Consider the following 25,994-nt stretch of genomic DNA (forward strand, 5'->3'; position numbering starts at 1 on the left):
TATTATAAATGTTTAATTATAAATAAATTGTTCAATTTTCTTTTGTATATTTTTTTAAATTTGATATTTTTAATAAAAATTATTTTTAAATTATTACAAGATGTATGGACTGTCCATGGTTCTAATATTATAAATTAGCACCGGAGGAAAAATGAAATAAGTCAATTTTAATTAAACTTGCGAAATGTTTAATTAAACTATGTTTATCTTTTATTTATTCTTTATTTTCTAGCATAAATAAATATTTGAGACAACAAATTTGTGAATAATTTATATACATTGCTCCACACTTCAACATATCTTATAATCCATTAAAGGTGAAGAAAATAATTTCTTAACGAGGAGAAAGGAAACATAGAAATAGCATTTCGTAACCTTTTTCCATTTAAAAATTCTTGATTTTATCAATATATGAGCAGCAAGAAAATGAATAAATCGTTCAAATTCTCAGATAAAAGATGTTTGTTTTAGAGAAAAATTGCGTGAATCATTTTTCATTTTTTTTAATCTAAACAAGTAAAATTCGTTTGAAGAAATGTATTTTTTCCCTCCTTCTTTTTCTTTTTAACAGCGTTTATATACAATAAAAAAATATATTTATGTTTTAAAGAAAATAAACTATGAATTTTGTAAAGATTTTAGTTTACAATTTTATAAAAACATTTTTAATGTTTTCAAACTTTTTTAACTAAGCTTCATATATATATATACATATATGGTGTAAAATTAATTTTAAAAATAAAAGATTTACAAGTATACAATCAAAAGTTGTATAACATCTTCCATATTTAAAATTTTACATCTACGAGTCAAAAATTCTATTAATTTTTTAATACTTAACTTTTTTAAACTGTAAAAAATATTATATAACTTTATAGGAAGTCATATCTTTAATGTATCTAGAAATTGCATGGCTGCAAAATATTTTATTTTTGTTATATTGTTTGCCATCTTTTTATTGAAACAGGTTTTTCTCATCTTTATATTGATAGTTATGGCAGACTTTTGTCATTTAATAGAGCAGAACTAGACTGTTTTTCTGTAAATATCTTGTGGATAAGGAAACTAAAAATAGAATAAAAGATTCTATATATCTATTTATATATGCATATATATATATATTGGTTTTCTTTAGTTTTAAATTTTATTATGGTATGACGAAGCTGAGAAAATATTTCAAAACACGTTCATCAATTCGTGTGTTATACAATTGCTATTTATCTTAGTTTATTCGCTACTTTGACTTATTTCGCTTCGATACATCTAATCATTTGTAATGTTTAGAAAATTTAACTATCTCATTTTAAAATTCCAAAAGAGGAGAATAAATGTGTTGCTTAATTTAAAAATTGAGAAAAATCTGTTTGCGAGAGTGTAAACTTAATGAAAATTACATAAATATCAATTCATCGAAGGAGAATTTCATTTAAAAAAATTAATAAAATCTGACAAATAAATTTCAACAAAAAGAATACTGATTTAAAATTTTTTTATATTTATCCTTCCTGCTGATACTCTCCGACTGTTTTATTTTTTTTTCGTTTTAGTTTTAATTGTTTACTATTTTTAAGATTTTTCCTTGTAAATAACTTAATAATGAATTAATATTCATATCAAAATTAACATGCATTTAACATATTTTAACCTCCAAAACTAGAAATTCTGGGCTAAAGAATGTAAATTTACTTGTTTAGTGAGATGAAAAGAATATGAATAAAATAATTAGCGTGTAATCTTTTTTATTATTTACTTATTTAATACTTTAAAAATACATTTTTTTATGTTTAATCTAATAGCTTTATCACTTCACACTTTACTTATCACACTCGACATTATTGTTAAGGATAAGGCAACTTCATTAACCGCATCCATGAAAAAACTATATCAAAGTTGTTTTTAACAATATTACAAAAATAAGATCACGTAAGAGCTATAAATCAGTTAAACATTATCTGACGTATATTTTTTTTTTTTTTTTTTGCGTTACTTCATCAATTTTTCCCCTTCTCCTCTTACAAAACGTGAACATAATTCTCTCCAAGGGATTCTACATTAAAACTAAAAGCTTATCTATCTAAAACTTTATAAGCCGGATTTTTATTGTTTATAATGTAAAAGAACGGTATTAAAAAATTTACGAGTTTAAATTATTGATTATTTCTAGATACAATCATTAAAAACTTTTAATGTTCAATTTTTATGAAGTCTTTCTTTGACCTTCTGCATTCATAATAAACGTATAAGCCTATATATATATATATATATTAGCTTATATAAAGTGGAAGCTTAATCATTATAGTATGGAAGATTGCTGGTGAACATTTAGACCTTGACAGATATCCCATTTAACTCTTATATTTGAATTAATCGTGACTAGGAAGCAAAAAATCTAACCAAAAGTGAAAAGGTAAAGTATTGGGATATATTTTTTTCTATGCTTAATCTAGGCCAAGGTTCTGCGATTAACTCGTTTCTGACCCATGTCACAACAAGATTGTTGTGACATCACTTCTAGATATATAGATTATCGTTAAAGTGTCTTCAACAGGTTTTTTTATACCCCCCTTTACTAAAGACATAGAACTTCATCTTTCGAAGCTTAAACTTTAGAATTGTTTAACTTAACTTTATCGAAATTTCCCTTTATTATTACGGTAGCACAAAGCTATATAGATACTCCAGTTAACATTCTAGAATATTATAACCAGCTTATTTGTGCTGACAACATAATAACCACTTAAGCTGCACAGATAGAATGTCTAAATGGATAATTTGCTGATATCATCATAATGTAAATTAAATGACTAAAATGCTTCCTGTGAATTATATCACTAAAGTATCATATTTATCAAAATAACACTTCTTTTTTTTAGATTTTTTCTTTATAACGTGTCTTTCGTGGAAGCTTAAATGCAGGCGCAGAATGGATTGCAATTAAAAATTCAGTATAAAATCTTGAAAATTAATAGGAAGAAAAAATTTTTTCGCTTTTTATTAATAGTCTCACGACATAGGAATGATTTGTGAATGACTTTCTGATTTTGAATTCGTTTCAGTAGCAAATTTTCACTCTTTCGTGACTTTGCATGCAAATCAGTTGTTTGGTGATGTAAAATAGGACTAGCGCAGGCAGAAAGGATGCTAAATCTCCTGCAAATGCCTTTGATGATACCTAACTTTGTGAATTTAAGCAAACAATTGATCGCATTCACAATGTAAATTGTGTTGGAATTAGAACTATTGCGTTTTGTCTGATTTAAACGCAAATGTTCCTCTTTACTATATATTATATCTATAATATATCGAGCACTTATACACTATTTATGCTTGGAAAAATTGTTCGGTCAAGTGCAACAGATTTTCATAATTCCTTCCAAATTTTTTTTTTATAACTCGAAAATGCATTTTCAGATAAATTTTTGCATTTTTATCTCCCTAGACTGTTTTTCTGTAAATATCTTGTGGATAAGGAAACTAAAAATAGAATAAAAGATTCTATATATCTATTTATATATGCATATATATATATATTGGTTTTCTTTAGTTTTAAATTTTATTATGGTATGACGAAGCTGAGAAAATATTTCAAAACACGTTCATCAATTCGTGTGTTATACAATTGCTATTTATCTTAGTTTATTCGCTACTTTGACTTATTTCGCTTCGATACATCTAATCATTTGTAATGTTTAGAAAATTTAACTATCTCATTTTAAAATTCCAAAAGAGGAGAATAAATGTGTTGCTTAATTTAAAAATTGAGAAAAATCTGTTTGCGAGAGTGTAAACTTAATGAAAATTACATAAATATCAATTCATCGAAGGAGAATTTCATTTAAAAAAATTAATAAAATCTGACAAATAAATTTCAAAAAGAATTTAACTGATTTAAAATTTAATTATATTTATCCTTCCTGCTGATACTCTCCGACTGTTTTATTTTTTTTTCGTTTTAGTTTTAATTGTTTACTATTTTTAAGATTTTTCCTTGTAAATAACTTAATAATGAATTAATATTCATATCAAAATTAACATGCATTTAACATATTTTAACCTCCAAAACTAGAAATTCTGGGCTAAAGAATGTAAATTTACTTGTTTAGTGAGATGAAAAGAATATGAATAAAATAATTAGCGTGTAATCTTTTTTATTATTTACTTATTTAATACTTTAAAAATACATTTTTTTATGTTTAATCTAATAGCTTTATCACTTCACACTTTACTTATCACACTCGACATTATTGTTAAGGATAAGGCAACTTCATTAACCGCATCCATGAAAAAACTATATCAAAGTTGTTTTTAACAATATTACAANTACAGCATATATATTTAACAGAATTTATCAATTTATAGCACACATGTAAATTGTATTTTAGTAAAAATTACAATTTAAATGTATACTGTAAAATGTTTAAATCGTAGATTTGTACAAAAACGCTAAATTTTCAACTATAATCGGCATATAAATTGTAATTTTTACAAAATAAACAATTGAAATTCACAAAATTACAATTTACGATTTAACATTTTCTATCAAACCAACAATTTAAATCAATTCAAGTTCATTATCCCCAAGTTTACACACAAATTTTCATAACAATTCATCATCATCTTTAATAAATAAGAAGAAAATCCAACATAATAAAATATTCTTAGTAAAAGCGTAGAAATATGGGAAAAAAAGCTTTAAAAATTACCATATAATCCTCATTTTATGGTAAGAAGGAAAAAAATTCAAGAAATTCTTTTACAAACTTCTTTCATAAACATGGTAACAGTGAGAGATTCTTCTAAGGTTATATTGTTATTTTTGTATGGAACAATAAAGTATTTTATGTATTTCTAGAATATAACAATGAAGTTTATTCCAGGAAACTAGATGGAAGAAATAAATCTGATCTACAATAAGAACTTTGCCTTTTTTATATTCAAAATGCTAGAAAAAAGAACGGGGGAAAAATATTCTATATATATGATTCGATCCTACATGCATGTAAGATCGAATCAGTGGAAGAAATATCAATCGATATTCCTTTAGCTAAGAGAGAAGAAGAGAGAAAAATAAATAATTTTCCTATACAAATTATTTTTCTCGATAGAAGAAATGTATATTTATATATTGTATTTATATTAATTTGAATGTTAAATAATTCTTAAGTATACAAATTACATTAAAAAGAAGAAGCGTAAGAGCGATACAAAAATTAAATTTCAAGAAGAGATACTTGAATAATGTTATTCTTCATTCGATTGTATAGATGTTTCTGCTTGTCAACTTGTAAGTCACATTCATCAAGTTGTTCCATTTGTCAAGTTGGAATTTCCTGTTCGTTACAGACATTTTGGGTGAAGTGGGTTGATCCCCTAACTGTATAAGTCGTTAAAGTTATGGATTTTTACTTAACCGGAAATAGAAGAATAAAGATACAAAAAAAGAGATTTCGTTATTTTTGACGTCATTTCCGTTATATATCATCTTATTCTCTTTTATAATGAGTACAATGTCCAATTTTCCATCCATCATATATCATTTTTTTTTTTATTTCCTTTCTTTTTATATGGCTCTTCTAAGAAATTTCTTAAATGGTTTCGTGTTTTTAATAGCTTAGATATGCAATTTTTCATTTATAAAAACAAGAATTTTCTTTAGCCATTGGTGCAAAAGTATTGTTTACATATATATTTATATATTGATTTGTTAGCTTAGAATCCATTAGTTATTCTACATGAAAAACATTTTTCCAGTTATATCTTAATATATAAAGTGTATGAATCTTTGATGTATCTCGCATATAAACTGTATGATTTCTGGAAGTATGTTTAAAGTAAAAACTATAGATGTATTTTGTTGTGCAAACTATGTAAGTTTTAGATAAATCTTTGCTCTGAAAACTGACTTTATCTTGAATTTATGATGAAAAATCCATAACTCTCAGTTAAATTTTTTATACTGCAGGGTAAACTTTGATACTTCACCCTCTCTCTCTCTCTCTATCTCTCTCTTCTCTTCCTCTTCTTTATAAATATATACTACATACTTACAATCATTTGACTTATCCTAAACGAAAATTATAGCTAAAATATTTTTGATACCTAAAAAATATATATAATTTTTCCATCAATAATAATTTTAAAATTGTGAACTTCTCTAGATACAACTACCGATAATGTCATGTAAATGGCAGTTAATAATATGATCGAAATCATCAATTATCCCGAATGATACGATCAATCGATGCGTGTCAATCGCTACATTTAGATGATGCTTATTATATTAATGTACAAATTCTATAATTAATATTATTACTTCGCACCAATCGTAAATTTATTCCGATAGAAAAATACATTAAATCTACCATTACCAAGTCGTATAGATCTCGACTGATATACCGTAAATCCGTATAATTTGAATCATTCGTGCATAAATAAAAATATTCGACGAATTTCTGCGATGTTAAAGCTTTGAACTAGTTCTAGAAGCTGAGGAATTCGTAAAAATAACTTTAAAATTCGATAGAAAAAATGTTTTAACATTTAAAAAAATCTTATTAACTCCGTTAGTAATTTAAAACACATTAAAATAATTATGTAAAGTTTAATTTTTGTGGGAAATTTTTTCTTCTCTGTAAAGTTGAAAAATCTTTCGACTATAAGGCGCCATATTTAGAAAATTGGAGACCATTTTTAGATCAAGTTGATTTTGCAACCGAGAGTTAGAGAATTTTTTTTATCGAAATGGTGAATTGTCTACTTAAGGACATCACTTAAAGACATTTTGTCCTGAGGAAGAGACCACCAGAGTGCTTTTTGGATAGTCTGGATGTTACCGTGGCAACCAAAGATTGTGGGAAGCAAGACAGCAACATCGACCCAGTTGGATATTAGATATATGGACACTGTCGTCTTCTATTCTTGGTCCACATCTGAACAACATCCATCTGGAAGTAGGCTGTAGTCAGAAGTCAAGATACATTGGAAATTGGAAAAACTCGTTTCGGAAGCAACCTTTCCTTTCTTCACTCGATATTTCGGTTTATGCTCCGTTGTTTCTTTCTTCTATTTGTTTATAGTTTATATTGAATTTTATTCCGCTATTGTTTTCCTTTAAGGTAAGAGATTTAGAAAGAAAAATTCAAGAAAACTTTACAATTTAGTAAAGGAAATGGAAAATTAGAAAGTCGCTTTCGATTACTATTGAAAAAAACACTGCAAAAAATCCATCGAAATCCGATATATTTTATTTATTTTTATTTAAATTTATCACGTAAATCATCGAAATGATTAATGAATTCTTCTAAATCTAATGAAGAATTTTATATTTTCTGAATTGGAAAATAAAAAATAAACAGAAATTCTCTACTGATAAATTATTTTCTATGATAATAATAATAAAAGAACTGTCTTTTTTAATTATAAATTACGCCTTACTAAAATAGAAGCGTACGACCTAAGAAAATATTTTAATGCTAAATTTCCCTTTTTTTTTCATTTTAAATTATACAGTTATAGTAAACATCTTTAAAAGTTCACATTAAATAATTAAAATTACAGGAAACTTTTTTGAAATTTTAATTTCTTAAAAAAAATCAATTACACTTTTTTTGCGGGAATGCAAATTAAAAAAAATCTAAAAATAAATATATTAAATGTAGTAACTTCTTAAAGCATTTTTTAATTAAAAATGAACCCTTTTTTTTAGTAAAAATGTTTGTTGTTTTATAGTAGTTTGTTTGGCAAGGATACATCCAATAATCCATCAACTTTCATTAAGTCATGTTATCTGAAAGTATCAAAACGATGTTCATCGATCTAAATGAATCGTATCTGATGTTGATGCTATGTCAGAAATTCTTACATTTGTGAGAAACGATAACATGACACTGATCTTTGGCGAAGATGCAGAATATTGCTTTATCTTGTCCAAATGATAAAGAAGGAAAATGGCTTTCAAGTTACATCTAACGCATTACGTAAACACCGAAGAGACCATCTTATTAAATGTAACTTTTTCCACCTTTTTTTTCGATATTTTACTGAAGATTTTTTTATCAATTTTTATTAAATCAAACAATAGAAAGTAGCAGATATTAAATTTTTAAATTTCTATTTTTAAATTTACTTTATTTACATAAATATTTTATCTATATACACACACAACACTTATCACATTATTTATTCAAATTTTTGACTTTCTGCATAAAAAAATTTATTAAAAAATAAATAAATAAATATATATATATATATAAGTGCTTAAAGTAATTTAAATCAATTTTCATTTTCAATTCTTCATAAATATAATAAATTCAATTCAAATAAGAGCGAGGGTTATTACATTTAATGTAAGCTGCCTTAAGCAAAATAATAAATTCTTGTACAATATTTATTTAGAATGGAGTGCTAACAACATATTGAATAGATTTTACTTGCAACATTCAGCCTATGGGCCACATCACGTGCAAGTAATTAACCTTGTGGCGAGTGCATTTGACAATACAATAAAGGAACTGTGTATGTATGCATCACTCGAATCTAAATTAACTTCCTATATAAACCTTGAAAATATTATTGATAAAATTTGATACACGGTAAACAAATTTAAATTTCAAATCTAATATATTTGAATATCGACTTAATAAAAATATATATATTATATATAGCTTTTAAAAAAAGGGAAGAAAAATTTTTTATTATTATTATTTTTTTTTAAATTCGACTTATTTTCCGACAAGAATTCTTATATAAACGTATTTAAAGTTTAAACATTTTACAATCCTTTCTTATTTTTAACTGACGATTCCATTAAAGAGATCTTATAGCTAGAAACTAGAAGAAATCAATAGTTTGTTGACTTGCAAAGAGATTAGTCGTTGATGTTGAATCTGAAAAAGTAAATGCCAAAACAAGAGAAAGTAAACGAAGTCATTTTTTTTCTTTTATTTACGTCTTCGATTAAACTTTACTTATGTGATAATTTGCATTATTTTGCATTGTTTCCTTTATTTATTTATTTTTCCTCTTCGTAGTTAATGTTGTAACCTATATAAAAATATCTTTATAATCCATTAACTTATTTTGCAAACTATCTAAAATTTTTATACAAATAGTAATTCATTTTAATATTTTTAATTAGTTTTTTACGTGATTTTATTCCTAATCGAGTCAAAATTTTGGAAATTTTTATGATTTTTTTGCGTGATATTAATAAAAGTAATTGAAATAGTCTTAAAATTTATTACGAGTTTAATTACAATAAAAATCTCGAATTTATATCGTTAAAATGTTTTAAAATTTTGAATTTTATAACGGAAATTTAAGAGAAATTTTAAAAGTTTTGCATTTTTGAATGGAAAATAGCACTTTAAAGTAAGACTAGAAAAATTATTATATAATTTAATTCAATAAAATTTAAGTAAAAGTAAATATTTGGCATTGAAATTTACAAATTTTAATTTTTTTTAATTAATTTTTTAATAATTTAAAAGGAACCAAACAATTATAATAAGAAGAAAATAGAGATTGAATATATAATTTTAAGTTTCCTATTAACATTTTTAAAAAAGTTTAGCAAAAGATACTAAAAATGAAACATGAACTTGGCATCAATTTAAACCTATGTAAATTATACATTTTTATATAAAAATATTCAAAAATTGAATTTAAAATCGTACTCTTAATAATATCATCATCATAAAAAAATATTCATTTTGTTAGTGTATAAATATATATATATAGTATCATATTCGTACTTTTAAAGCGGTTATATTATAAAAATATCAAAGCCTATACCCTTTTATGGGGATTAAAGAGGAAGGAAAAAACTTTGAGCACAGAGAATAAAGGGATGAAAAAGTCAAGGCTGATACTCAGAGTTGTATCGTTGAACATCACCTTTATCGACCTCAATCAGTCTCGCATGTTGGATGCGCTACAAACTTCGTGAAGTCTTTCTAGGGTTTATCGCTCAGTGACATCAGCTATTCACTGGCCAGGAAGTCATCCCGAAAGATGGACATCAACTGGCCAAAATAAGTAACCAATCTATCATCGTCACCATAGTAATGGAATGGTAACCCAGCAGCAGCAGAAGCATCTTCTTCTAGAGTATGATATACTGTGCTGTGCATATATATATAACTTTACTTTTTATTTAAAAAAAAATATATATTTGCAATCCTTATCTTCAAAATAATTATTTTTTTATTTTAAATCTTAACAATTTGCTACTTAATTTATGTTTTAAAAAAATAACAGATATTACTACATCTCGTGAACATTAATAAAATTTTATTTCTTTTCATGTCTGAACGTAGTCATTAAAACTGTAATCAGTTTGTTAAATCTGCCTTTAGCATTATGAGCAAGAAATAAAATTTTTGCTATCGTTCGACTAAATTTTAATCGATTTCTCAATTTTTTTTCTCCCTCTAATTTCTTTTAGTGTTTCCATTTTCGTTTTTGTTTGCCATCTAAAGAGGGATTATGCTCGTGCTCTAAACATCTCTGAATTGTGTTTGAAATTATGACACAATTTAAACAGCAGTCTTAAAAATAACTTATAATGTTTATTAATTATCAATTTTTGAATATTATTCGAGATAAATACAGTATAACCTCCAAATAGCGGACACTATCGGGACCGAGACACTTTGTCCGCTATTTAGAAGTAAATACAATGGATGTCCTATTTGAAGGATCTGGGGATTGTAAAAATAGCCGTTAAGTAGAGGTGTCCGCTATTCGGGAGTGTCCGGTAACGGAGGTTTCACTGTAATTGGAATTTTTAGAAAATTCTTAAATTTTTTCTTAAATTTTTATAAAATTGTGTGTTCCTACATTTATAGGAAAATGCTTAATTTTAAACATTCCTAACACATTCCCTACAAAACTTCGAAAGAAATCATAAAATTTAATGCTATAAACATTGAAATTACTGTATTTAACTTTTATTTCATGCATGGCCAAACCGATTTAACACAATCGAATTTAGAGACGATGCACTCGACATACAAATAATTAAAAATAATATTTAATTTTGTTTCATTTTCTAACTTACTAATTAATTACCATTCAATTCCTACAGTTTTATTATTGTAAAAGCCTCATAAACACAACTTCAATCTCTCTCTCTCTCTCTCTCTCTCTCTCTCTGAGTATTAAAGCTTAATACATACACTCTAAAATTACTTCTATCTAACGAGAAGAGGGGTTATATTATATTATTTTACGCATAAATCTTTAGTAAAAATGACCAATTTAAATAATTGCAAGAGTAAGAAAGCGAACGGTTGCAGCCAACTATCATAATCACATTATTTAAACAACACAAAGAAATCAATGCACGATATGTCAATGCCTATCATTACCATATTCAAATCCCGAAAGGAAAACTAATTGAAGTGTCACTAGAATTCTTTGACTAATCTTTGAAAGTTCCATTAGTGAAAACAAATCACGCTTCCACGATAGCTACCCCCCTATTTATCATATTATCAACACTTCCACTTCAGAAAAAAATAATAATACAAAAAATTAAAACTAAAAATAATGATGTTCTACAAAAAAAGAAATAGATCAAAAACTTTGTGACGATTTCAACTAAATTTATGTACAAAACGAGCAATTATTTATTGTTACATCGTCACAATGCCAGGCAGCAATTTTTAATCATATTTTTAATTTATTTAACTTAAAAATATATGCTTTCCGCTTAAAATTAGTAATATCTTGCCCCTGTACAGTATACTTTTTCTGATAACAATAGAATCCTGCCGGTCATCTATATAACACCTTTCAGAGGAAAATTTTTGAATTGAAAAATAACGTAACTTCCGGTACAAATAGGAAGGTCGTATATACTTAATAGGGGCCTCCTGCCCAAATCGTTCCGTATCTGGTCTCGGCTTTCATCTATCTAACTCTATTCTCGAGATTACGGAGAGATAGACAGACAGACGGATAATAGTGGGAATATTTTAAAACTGAGCCCAATTACAGCAAAAGAATGTGCTGTGTGTATATTAAATAATACAATTTGTACCTTGACACTTTCATTCATTTTTCTTCTTCAAAGGTTTTAAAATTTTGTTTCGAGAAATGTAAAGTTTATAATAAAATTATTATTTCTTCCGTCTTATGATTTTTTTATGATAAATTGAATGTAGCTCATGTTTATCTTCTACCTTTGTTACTAAATTATTTTTATTTCCTATAATAATAAAGTTTATTTTAAGAAAATATTTGTTTGTATAAAATTTTTATAATGAATTTTTAATGTAGTTTATTATATTAAAATTATTATTTTTTTATTCATTCGTCTTATTAATTTATTAATTCGTCTTTTTTTAGTCTGGAATGTTGGATGCCCTACAAATTTTATGAAGGTATTTTTCTTTTAAATATTTAAAAATTAATAATTTTTTAAAAGTTAATTAGGAATAATAATTTTTATGTATCAGAATAAAGTAATTTTAAGTTTAAAAAAATATATATAATAATTTAAACTTTTTTTAACTTTAAAAAATACAAAAAAATGTCTGAGAAATAATTTTTAAGAATGTTTTCCTTTATATTTTATTAGAAATAAATCATTTTTTAAGTAAACTTTAAATGAATTTTTAAAATAATAATTAATATTTAATTATTTTTCTTTCTTTTAACATTACTTTTTTATTGTAATTTTTTCGATGCCTTTATAAGTAAAGCATGTTTTAATTATTTTAAATCTTTAAATTAAATTTTATATAATACAATATTTATTAATTATAATTAAAATGTTGCCAATTTTTTTTTAATTACAGAGTTAACTTTCTCTTATTTTTTTTCATTTTATACTGTGAATTATACCGTCAATTTCCTCATTTTTTTAGGAGGAAAAATTTCATATATAATTAAAAAATTTTTAACATTTTAATTATAGAATTTAAGTAATTTTTTGCATAAAAAATTCCGAAGAAAAAGGTTAAAATAAAGGAGGAAGTTTTGTTATACTTGATTGAGTTTAAACAGTGAAATAACCATTGGAAGTACAGTGACATGTCTATGAATAGTAAATGTGCACTTTCAAATTTAAATGATTTGCATTGTGTAAAAGCTAAAAAAAAAATAAAATTAGTTTAAAAATTCAAAAATTTTCTATTATTACAGAAAGATTGATGTATATCATTGTTTGAAGGTATATTTAATATTCACAGTTATGAAATGGTGCCTAGAGATTGACTTATATTATAAAGAAATATTATTTGTCATCGTTGACTAAAGTTAATATTCCACAATGGAATTTGTTAATTCAATGAACTGACAAAATATTGTAATTATGTAAATTTTCCTTTTAATTTATTATTATTACATGTTAATATATCAATAGTAATGTTATACAGGAAGAATAAACAAAATTTAATGAGGAAACTTGACAAATTTTCGAATTTTTTCGGGTAATTATTTTGTGTTTTCAATGGCTTAATTTAATTTTAAATTGCTATCTTTTTTCCCCTTTTAATTTTGCTTTACTGAAATTAAAGCAAAGCTGTAAATTATTACACATTTTTATTGCATTTATTTAATGGAAGAAGGTTATAGATCTTATTAAAGTAACATTTTTATTAAAAAATTATATTATATATTTATTATTTTATACTTAACTTTGATATTTTAAGCTTTTAAATTGCTTAAAATAATTTTAAAAATATGCTAAATTGACAATTTTCTGTTTCAATTTTAAAATTTTCTTAAAAAATTTAAACTTCTGTTCGTGTGTCTGTCTGCTGAATTTTTAACTATTTCTTAAAATATTTTCATATGTAATTTCAAACGGAACTGAACATATTTCTGTATTTAAATAACATTTTTCTAAATAATTTAATATAATAAGATAATTTTTAAAAAATTATTTTACTCTTAATTTTATTGTTTTTTAACTTCTTAACTTATTTAAAAATACTAAAAAGTAAATAAAATTGATAATTTTTTGTTCTAAATATTTCCTTGAAAAATATTTAGTCTGTTTGCTTGTCTATCCGTCTCTGCTATATTTCTTTAAATATCTTTTAGTTATATATAATGCATGAAAGATCGAAAATTCTTCTGCTTTAAGATTAAACACATTTATAAATTAATTTACGCTTATCAATGATAAATTAATTATAAATAATTATCAATAAAAAATTATACAAAACTCTTCAATAATAAATTTACCTTCCAAATTATCTTCTTTAATATTTTACTAATCAGAAGGAATATTTGAATATAAAATCATGATTAATAAATTATACAGAAGATGTAGATTTTTACAAAAAATTGCATATATTTTCCCGAAAATTTAAGACGATTGTCGACAATATTAGCAAAATGTCAACCGTGTTAAATAACCAAAAGAAATGTTCAAACTTTATTTCTATCAGAATTACGTTTGACATTAAATAAGCCTTTTTAAAATTTATTTATATAAATGTATACATAAAAAATTTTCAAACTTTTATCAAAATGTCGACACGACATAAAAAATACCAGCATGATCATGGAGACAAGCTTGACATATCGCTACTGTCTACGTATTTGAAATGGATAATGTATACGATAACTTAGTAAGAATAACTTTTATTTTGCATGAATGATGAAACTATATTGCCAACATTTATTGCTTCTCGAATACTTCTTAAACATTCAACAAAATCGCATCGTTCCATTTCTAGTGGGATCATGTGTCACACCACAGCATCAATCATCAATTATGTAATATTGATTCTACCTCCTATATGACCGCTTGGCATGCACTTAATAATATATGTATACTTCAACAGTGTACGTAAAACAATACAGACACGTACAATTCCACTTCTAATTAAATGCGGATATTTAAATAATAATTTTTAATTAATTACTATTGCTCAGTCTGCGTGTAACAGAATTATAAATCGCACGATTGTGATTGATATTCGAGCGTTTTAAAGATATTTCTGAATATATTAACGTGTTGTATGTACAGTACAGTGCTTTTGTATCATCACAAACGAGTACAAGTCTTGTTTTCTTCAGCTGTACACGTGTACAGAAGTTTTAGAAGCAAAATGGATGCGATAACTTATACCTTTTCTTGTATCAATATTTAAATAATGAAAATCTTTTAGTTAATTAATGCTGTTCAGACTGTACACTATTCAAGAAATCACAAGATTTTGATTGATATAAGTGTAATTTAAAGAGATTTTTAGTTATATAATGTGTTGTGTGTATATCTTTCCATCATTACAAGCGTGAGTAAATTTTGTTGTTTTCCTTGAAATTGTTCGTTAAAACCTTGAAAATAATAAGTACATCGTTCAAGGATAATTCATAATTAATGTCGACTTTCTCCTGTATTATTAATAGCTTTAAGCGTTCGTTTATTTTTATTATTTTTCTCGTAAAAAAAAACTTTAAAAAACTCAAGAGAATGTAAACAATCAAGAGAGAGTTTAATGGTGTCGTCGGATTAAATACTTAATAAAGAAAAAGTTAGAATGTGTTAATTAAATTAAAATTGGACTAATTTTATACAGTTTTACCGAGAAGCGTTACTTCATTCTTCCATCATAAAAATATTTTAAATAATAAACATCAGAAACGCATAAATATAAAAATGTATTTAAGTTAATGATCAAATAATTAAATTTCGAGAATTTTATTCTTATTTTTAAGTTATTTGTTTTTTTAAAAAATGTATTAAAATAGCAACAGTTTTGATATGCTGTAAGTGAGAAGAGCCATCAAAATATAATTAGACAAAACCTGTTTCATTGTGAATTCTGAACCGATACAACGAGATATTATTTAAAATCATAATCAATAGTTTGTAGTTATAATTAAATTTATCATATTTTGTAATTAAACTTGACATTTTAACAAACTACGGGATATTTGACAGGCAAATAAAGTTTTGTAGTAATATCCGGTTGATGAAGTATGAACTCCATTGATTTACATAAACAAATCTCTTTTTATATAAAATTAAGACACTTTAAAAGAAAAAAATGGCATTTTCATAACAAAATAATGCTTATTTTTACAAGAATCTCAAGATTAATTATAAATTCCTGAAAGAATTATCAAAAAATCAATGTTAAAGATCACTTCAACCAAATTTTGTCCTAGTTAAGAAATATGTTTATTAATTATAAATTAATTTACATAAAAATTGAACGATAGTTTAAAAGTTAAATTAGAACGTTGCAATTTCGAAACACAGACTCACGTAGGAGTTTCACGGGAGTTTCCTATCATAAAACTAAAAAGAAGTTTCCTCCTTCGAAGTTACTTGATTACAGAAATGCACGATACCCGATCCATAAAAAAAATTTACTTCTTTTTAATATTTTCGAGTTAGATAATTAAATAATTAGATTTTATCTTCGCATCATTCTTCTGCTCTACTCTTAAATTCTCGATAACTGTAGCTCTTGTAATAATAATTATGGCAAGCAGATAGCAACGATGGAGAGTGAATCAGAACACTTTGTCGCCATTGAAATTCGATTACATTGATTACTCTTTTCCGTATACTATTCTTCCTCTGGGTATTGAAAGAAATGGTACATTCGTTTGTTAGTAATCTAATAATTTCATTCTTCTTTCTATGAATAAGAATTTTTCTTTAGCTAAAAATTCCAACTTCTAAAAAGTATCGGGGGAACTTTTTGAATATTTTATTTAAATCCTACCGACCACTTTATTCGTGCCACTTTTTCTTTTTTTTTTACTTGCTTCTATTATCTAGAAGAACTAGAAAGATATGCCGTGCAACACAACCAGAAAGATATGCTCTTTTTTATATCCTACTCTTCTTTTTATTATTATTATTATTATATTTTCACGTCTTCTGTTCGGCATATCTTAAAACTTTTCGAAAAAAAATTTAAATCATAGAATTTTGAATATGTTACTAGTGCAGGAAATAAAATTGCACGACCAAATTTCTACTTTTGTCAAGTGTTTGATTACGATCTCTATAGTATACCGTGCGATTTTGATGCATAAAATATCATCTGAATCAGGAACATATTATCAGTTTACCTATGGCATTGCATATAAACTGTATTCGATACACAACCCATGCAAATTTCCTTGCAAATTGGTCCCCCCATATTTTATTTGTGGTCACCCGACCGGCACCTTACAGGTGATTAGGTGGGGCAACAAGTATTCTACAGGATAACACCCGAGTTCGTTCAACTCGAGAGAAATATCTTTTAACTACGTAAGCACAACAAGAAAAAAAAGGTATCCCGAGTCACGTGGTGAACTTAAACCCTCGTTTATTCTCTTCTCCTTTCTCTTTCTTCCACTCCCTTTACAAATGTTAATAGGTCCGTCGTCACTTTATCGTGCTACTATTCGATAATTTATATTCGACCAGTTCCAGTATCACTTCCAGGAAACCCTATAAAGGCAATTATGAATTGTTATTATATACTACTTATACCTTAGGTTATAAAGGCCAGTGGACCAAGTTTACAACCTAGCATGCCTTAATTATCGAACAAACTTTATTGGCTTCCCGTGAATCACGTGGTTTACCGAAAATTACATCCGCTCTTCGCCGTAATATGTATATACAGTATATATACCTTTTTAGCCCCCTCTTTATAGTGTCATCTGTCACTTAGGGTTTAAAAAAAACATTGCGTGACGTTCACGTGATTCCAAGCAGACCGATACACCTATGACATAATTATAATATTTTCGCATAGGTAATGTGAGAGCTATGAGAACAGTTCTTTCTACTATCGAAGGTAGGATCATACATCAGTTAGGTCATCTAAATCCCGTTACTCTTCCTCCCTAATCGTATTATCCATGAATAAAATCATTATACCAAATCACGCGATCGAAAAGAAGTTACATTAATAAGTCACGCGTCCATTCCTGTTTCTTATTTTTATTTTATTTTATTTTTTTAAATTAACCGTTGCGGGTCAAGTGATTACTCTTTACACATACAATTCATACGAACTACGGGACATTTAGTCTAGATTATGTTATCAATACTGTAGTATAACCTTTAACATATCTTTACCCTTGGGCCAATCTGACCACTTTGGACCGATCAAAGTTGCATAAGAGTGTAGCTGACACGAAAAGGTTAAATGATAAACAGGCAACAGAAGGCATAATTTAGGCCGGGCAACAATCCCTAATAGCAATTCTTGTCTGGCAACAAAGATAATTTATCATAAGAAAAAAATACGAAGATAAAAAATACATCATGTATTATACATTTTAAGCTATGTTTTAAAGTAAATTTATGTCGGTAGATGCGTATTTATTTATAGAATTCTTCGTAAAACCGCGTCAATGTAGTACATTCTGATATCAAGGCAACATACCATCGGGAATGGGATTAAATTTAAAGCTCCGAATTCAGTTTAGACTTAAAGGATGATGTTATATTGTGACCCGAACATTTCATTTGACATTATCTTAAGCGATTGCATGAAATGCTGTTTTTCGTGTTTATAAAAGCATATCGTGGCATTCTATATCGACTTGTGAAGTGCATTAACGCTTTTTTGAACTAATTGATTCTTTTCTTTTAAGTAATTTATTGCTCCGTTGCACCAATTTAATGACAGTTACATAAACTCACGTTAAGTTCGTAATTTGTTACTCGGATTCTCATTAACTGACAATTATACCAATATATTGTCATTTGCATTAATTCGTCATCATTCTTTGTTGACGATTTCTCGGTTTTATTTGCTTAGTTTTAAGAATTTTTTGGAATTAATTTCCTAAAGTATTTAATTTCTTAAATTCGTCTTAATTAATTCTTTCATTTTTCTATATTAAATCGATTTTTTGCTACTTTTTTCGCATGTTTTCATATTAATTTCCTAATTTTTGTCTCAATTTCTTGAATTCTCAAAATTAATTTTCAAATTCTTCAGTTGTTTTTAAAAAATTTTTTTCAAGTTTTTGAATTTTTTCTCTCATGTTAATTAATTTAATTAATTAATTATTATAAAAATGTCTTTAAATTCTTAATAAGAATCCATTAAATTTTTAGTAATAATTTTTACGTCAATTATTCAATTTTTTTCTATTCATTATTCGCCTTATTAATTATTTAAAACAAAAATTTTAATTTACTCGTATTCTTTTCTCGAATTACTAGCAACAATGACTGGTATTCTTCTTAGGAATTTCTTGAATTTTCTCTATCAATTTTTTAAATTTTTCGTTATAAATTGCTCATATTTTTATATACAACAATTGTCGATATTCTTCAAACCAGTTGCTTAAATGTAACATGGCTATTACGATTACCATTATTCACTCCATCTCGTACAATTTGCCATAACTCATTCCAATTCATCTTCAATTACCACAATTCATCTTCACTCACGCTGATTCATCTTGTCACACAATCTCATTCTCTGCTATACAAAAAAATTCATTCCTACTTATCTCAATTCTTACTTTTATTCAATTCTTCACGTCATCAAATTCATCCTTGGATATATTTCGATTCGGTTTTGCAGCTTGCAATTTTTTAACGCTTAAACTCCAATCGCATTCCTGTTAATAAACTTTGACAAGTCTCACAATTTCTAATTTGTCGTGATGAAGATGGGACTTATCGACGATTATCCTCAATCGTTTGTAACTTTAGTAGCAAACGATTACCTTTAAATACATTCGATCCCTTTTGACAATATAAAATTTAAGAATTGAAGGATTTATATTTAACGAACCCAACTCACACAAGACATAAATTTGCTTAGATATTCACTTAATCTAATTTTAATTATGAATTACGTTTCAAGGTTTCCTTCGTGGCAATTAATGGAAGTCAAATTAGATAGTTGGATAATCCATTATAACAACGATTAGAATGAATTCTACTCCCTTGGTGAGTTCGGTATCGCTTTGGTTAGTCATAGGAGAGTGCACATGTTCAATCAACTCCTTTTAATCGCGCTTATGCCTTTCTGCATACCATCCATCGATTCAGATCCTCTTTATTCTTAAAAAATCCTTAATTTAGAGCATTTTTTTTGATAATTTACAAAGATTATTTGCATAAATTTTGAAAAATATATTCTTAAATATATATATATTATATATATCTTGGGATGCGCATTATACTATAAGTACAAGTACAGAACGTTATAAAGCTAAGTACCACATTACCATTCACTTAATTATAATTATAATTATTTATTCATATACGTAAATGAATGCTTTTGATTAAAAATTAAATATTTAAACAATTGAATAAGTCATAAACTTTACGTATTTAACGTAAATTCTTACAAGAGAACAGAAGGACTGGGACGTTAGAAGCGAAATGTAAGAGAAAAAAAAGCAATAAAAATAATGTCAATAAATTATTTATATAGAAGAAAATACATTTTTAACGTCATATTATATGCATTTTATCTCGATATAAGTTAATAAAAAAATAAAGCCATAGAGCGTTTCCTCTGTTAAAACAAAATATTTCGGATCCATCAATCTGTCAATGGTTGATGTACGATACAACACGAGGGTGGAGTTGCAATCTAAGTCCCACGTGTCTAGAACTACATGTTCTGGCATTTCTTTGTCCGACTAATCTTTCTATACTTAAAACTACATTCCCGTAAACTTTACAGCATAACTTTACCGTTAAGTACAAAGAAAAGAGACTCACCTTCGGTAGCGCATCCAGTCAACTGCGATACCAAATACAAGCCAAAGTAGAATAGCGGACGTATTAAATTTAATTCCATTATTTAAATAATTATATGGAAGATTTTAATCTGTAGATATATTAGTAGAAGACATCAGAAACATTCCATAATCATCGTTTGTGGCACAGAACATCAGCTAGAGCGAGAAAACACGTTCAATCGCTGCAATGTCTAGACAAGAACTGGTTGCCTCCTGCCACAACTCAAGTCATAGCTTTTACCTCGAGGGCAACAACTATGCGCATGTGCCATCGAGTCTAACGTCACAGTTGGAGTGAGGAGGGCAATCAGGGTAGGTTTTCGCTGAGTAATTCCATCTTTCCTTGCTTGGTATCTCATTTCTGTTTATATTGGAAATGGAATTGTTGCCAGTTTGTGCTTCTCACCGCTCAAAGAAGAATGCCTGATAGAAACTTATACTATTTTCTTCTTTTTTTTTCATTTTCATTCTTCTTTTTTTCATTTTTTTCAGAAATAGAAATGGGTATTCTCTTTCGAAACTATCTTTATTTCCTCGCTAGACATCAAAGATCTCTAGTAAATATATATATATTCGTTTCTGTCTCTTCTAAATATTACTATTGAAGATGATGCGATAGAGATTTTATTCAATTGTACAGCCTTCAATGTGAAATACATTCAAATTCAAGAATATAATACGATTTAAATGAAATTTCTCTAAGAAACAGCGAAGTGGGGAAAAAATTGTGTGCCTCTTTTAGTAAAGTTTTTAATCTTGTTTCATAGAAAAAGATTTTCTTAAACATGTTTTTATGGAAAATAAAATGTTTTATTAACATGTTTCTACTTAGGAAAAATTTTTTTATGCAAGAAGAAATTTTTTAAATATATTTTTTATACCTGCAAAAAATTTTAATATTATTTTCCCTATAAGAAAAGAATTTATGAAGCATATTTTATGTGAGAAAAATTTCTGAACCATGCTTTAATACAAGAAAAAAAAAAATACTTGAATTGTATTTTTTTACGTAGAAAAAGTTTTGAAACATGTTTTCATGCAAAAAGTTTCTATATTTTGATTTTTTACCAAAATTATTTTTTAAAAAATATGTTTTTTAAATTATATTTTACTTCATTAAACTTCTTATTAATATTTAATATAATATTAAACATTTAAAATACATCCGTCAATGAGAAAAATTAACTATATTTTTATATAGCAAAATACTCTAAACACTCTATTTTTCTACAAGAAAATAGATTTTAAATTACATTTTGATGTAAAATAAAATTTTCTAACTTATTTTTATATAAAAAGTTTTAAACTGTATTCGTCGGAGGAACAGCATTATTGTATAAGAATATAATTTTGAAATTTAGTTTTAATTTATGAAAAAAAAAATTACAAAAAAACATTTATAATAGATATAAATTATTTTTATCTATAAATAAAACTTTTTTGTACCGTTTTAATGCATTTTATAAGCTATTTTGTACATTTCTAAAGCTATTTTTCTCCTTATAAATGACCAAAAAAATCTATTCTTGAACTTCTTTACATTATTTCGCTAATTTTAATAATGATGATTAAGCTTTCATAATTATTTTCAAACTTTTGCGTGAGTTTTAAATGATAAAACTCGTTTTCTTCTGTTGACACGAATGAATTGCAAATAGGTTTTGCTAATTGTACACAAAGCATTGGTTTGTCATTTTTGTTTCAATTGACATTCGGTTAGGGTCATTTAAAACTCGTTAAGATTTGATTTCTAATGAATTCTTCTTTTGTTAGGAAAAAAAGGGATAAAAATTTTAACTAAATATTTCATGATACGAGATAATCATTTTCTGTTTTCACTTGTAAGAAAGTTAACTTGCGGAATTTGCCTTTTTCTTCCCTTTAATCATTTATTAATGGAAATTTATAACGTAAAAATGTTTAGAATTTTTTCATTTTTTTATATTAAATTACAACTTTAAAAAAATGGAAAAGATAGATTTTATTAGTCTTTTTTTTTCATTGAAAATTCCTGAAGGAAGATAAGATTTTCTAACGGGTATTTTCTATATTTATTTAAGAAAAAATAAAATTTAAGGTATAAAATTGTGAAATTTTTAAGGTTAAAAGCTAAATTTTTCTAACTTTTATCGAGTAAACTTCTTTCTAAATTTGTAAAATTACAAAATGTCTGTTTTTATCTTAATTTTTTGCATCATTTTCAACACTTTTCAACATCGTCTTTTTAAAATAATTTTTTTTCGTTAAAATTTGTATGATTGCACCAAGGTACTTATTTTTTTAATTCATTAAAATCCACAAAATTACATCATATATATTTTTTATATTTATAACTTTTTAAACTAATTCTCCAGCGGATTCAAATTCTAACATGGAGTCATTTTCTTCAGAGTAAACAAACATATATTTCTATTAGGAATAATGAGAAAATAATTTGTCTTGAGGAAGTAAAGCAAAGAAGGAAGAGAGAGAAGGAGAAAAAAGCTGTGATACAAACAACAATTTCTCTTCTGCTATCCTTTATCTTGATATTTAACATCGTCTCCTAAGATCTAATCTGCATTTCTTAAGTTAAAAACTTTATTACAGCTTATTACTTATGCTAATGCTTTGTTTATGTTGTAAAATAACACTTTAATAGCTGTAGAGAATTAATAAAGAAGAGTCAAAGACCAGAAGTTAGTTGAGAAATTATAGCAATAATTTTTTTTTCTAAGCAGTATATTTTACTAGTATGATATATAATTGACTATCTTCTTTCTTCACGTCTGTAAGAGCCTTAAGCATACTGTAACGTGTAATACTAAGTCTTTAGATCCATCATAGCTTCAATATTTGAAGAGTGATATATATATATAAACATCAGAATGATCACAAAATAGCAATATTTAGCAGGATATCAGCAGAGTTGCAGAAACTACTACATCCTTTGTCTATGTATTACAGATAAGGAAGATGATAGGAACTAACCCATCATCAATCATTTGTTACAAGTGTCAAAGAGAAAATCTGGAGAAAATAGAAGGCAAATACAATGTACAGTACTTCGCAATATACTCAATACTTTGTACTTTGTATCATTCTAGAAAGACTATGTAAAAAAAAGGAAAGTAAAAAGAAAAATCTTGATGTATCTTATATTATGAAGTATTAAAGTTTTATTTCTGGCATACAAAGAGATGAACGGAAATGAGTTGAAAGAAACTTTTGAAATTTCCTGTTATTTGTTGACCCCCGTGAATGAAAGTGTCAAGGTTGCTACGTATTTATTTTCATTGACAACTTTTAAAATTATTTATGTACTTGAAATATTAATTTAATTTTATTTTATTCTGTTACTCTAATTGTTAAAAATCCGTAACTTTTCGACGATTTTGGCGTTTAATTTTACATTAAAAAATTATATTTTTTTAATGTGTAGAGTGTGTGCTTTACGTAGTTTATATTTAACGTGTATATATTTATGTAAAATTAACACATTTATATGTAAATTAAGCATTACTTTATCATTTTCAGGAAATTAATCTTAAGAATTTTAAAGGATAAACCCATAAAACATAAATTTCTATTTAGAAATCATTCATAACGAAGTCCGGATTTAGACTTGTTACTCTAAGCTGAGAGGCCCTAAACTGTATCTAGGACCAACGAGGGGGAGAAGAAGCTTCCCTCTCTCCTAGATATAGTTTAGGGACTGTAAACCTGGGTTTATATAGAAGAACCCGGACCAGAATTTATATAATAAATTTTAACTATAAAGTCCAGAAAATCAATGTGATTTAAAGTTTATAAAGGGAGAAAAAAGGAAGTGTAATAAATCGAGAATGTCACGTCGTTTTTTACGGCCCTAACTCATAACGTGAGGCCCTACCTTATTCAGCATATGCGTAAATCCGGCTCTGGTATGATATCATGACTTTGGTATAGTAAAACATTGCTTTAAAATTATTCTTCTGACAAGTGATTAAATTTTCATAAATCTCTCATTTCACCAACAGGACAATTCCATAACAAAACAAAAATCCTTTTAATTTTTTTGAATGGCGACTCTGTTCTCATTACCTTCATCACATACCTCAGAAATTCTATCATCACCATTATCCTCATTATCCCTGTGGATTTATATATATATATATGAAACCACTCTCAAAGTTTTTGTTAGGGTTTTTATGCATTTTTTCATCTAGAACTAACAATTTTAAAAATTTTCCTTCATTATACGCTCTTATTTAGTAGCAATAAAGTAAAATTTTCTTATATATATAATTTTTTTCCTCTTTATTTTTATTTTAACTCGATGCTGCAATTGCAGTAAGCGTATAGATGATTAATATGATTGCCCAAATGGAGTATCAAGGGATGCTGAAGAGCTATATTTATCTTACAAGTTTCTTCTGTTTCTTAGTTTGACACGAGCAATAAATAAAAAGAAGACAAAAATTGGAATTGTTAGTTATCTTTCAACATTAATTGCTTCTTATTTTGTTAACATTTCCCAGAAATTAAGTAAATACGAATAAAAAGTCTTAAGCAAATAAACTAGAAATTTATTCAGTTTTTATAATAATAAAAAAATAATAATAATAATTTGAAAATAAGATTTTTTAGAGAATTTGAAATATTATTCATAAATTCGATTTGTAGCTTGTTTTTTGGAAAATTTGATAAATTTATTTTTTATTTTTTCATATTATAATATTATAAGAAAACAACTATTCCCCATTATATCTTATTGATTATTTCTTTATATATATGTAACTCTTACAAGTATATATTTTAAAGAAAATTTTAGAGAGTTATTTTTCAAAGTGTAATCCACAGGGAAAAAGAATGAGATTTGAAAATATTATAAAATATCTATATAAAATATCAGCATTATAAGAGAAGAGCATCAACAATCTCTAAGTTATGTAAGTGAAGTCTTATCGATTACCTACCTAGAAAAAAAAAAATATATATATATATATATTACATTCTATCTTACATAAGGATTCATTCGATATAGAATTTCATAAAAAAAAGTTGATTTAATATCCAAAATTTCACGATAAAATCATCAACATTTTGAATTTTGCATAGGAAGCGCACGAACAATCTCCATATTATATAGTGAACTTTCATCCATTACTTCACTATAAAAATCTATATATATCAACATTCTATCTTATATAAGAACCTCTTCCGTAAGAAAGTGGCATTAATATGTAGAATTTTACTAGAAAATCCTGTTTAAAACTTTGAATTTCATATAGAAGCTTATCAACAATTGAAAGTTATGAGGAAAAAATCTTTTCAGTTACTTT

The 25,994-nt window shown here is 26.0% G+C and overlaps 1 protein-coding gene across 1 annotated transcript in view; it reads right to left on the reverse strand.

The window, feature by feature from the left end:
* Positions 1-20,909, reverse strand: part of LOC111615606 — a 30,477-nt gene extending 9,568 nt beyond the window's left edge. Inside the window, exon 1 of the mRNA XM_023357014.1 lies at positions 20,672-20,909. Within this exon, the coding sequence (XP_023212782.1) occupies positions 20,672-20,750 (79 nt within the window). The 5' untranslated portion in view covers positions 20,751-20,909. The remainder of the gene's footprint in view (positions 1-20,671) is intronic.
* Positions 20,910-25,994: the final 5,085 nt, after the last annotated feature.

This window comes from Centruroides sculpturatus, unplaced genomic scaffold, assembly GCF_000671375.1.
Source record: "Centruroides sculpturatus isolate CEXI.00-Female unplaced genomic scaffold, Cexi_2.0 scaffold19, whole genome shotgun sequence".
NCBI classification, from domain to species: Eukaryota; Metazoa; Arthropoda; class Arachnida; order Scorpiones; family Buthidae; genus Centruroides; species Centruroides sculpturatus.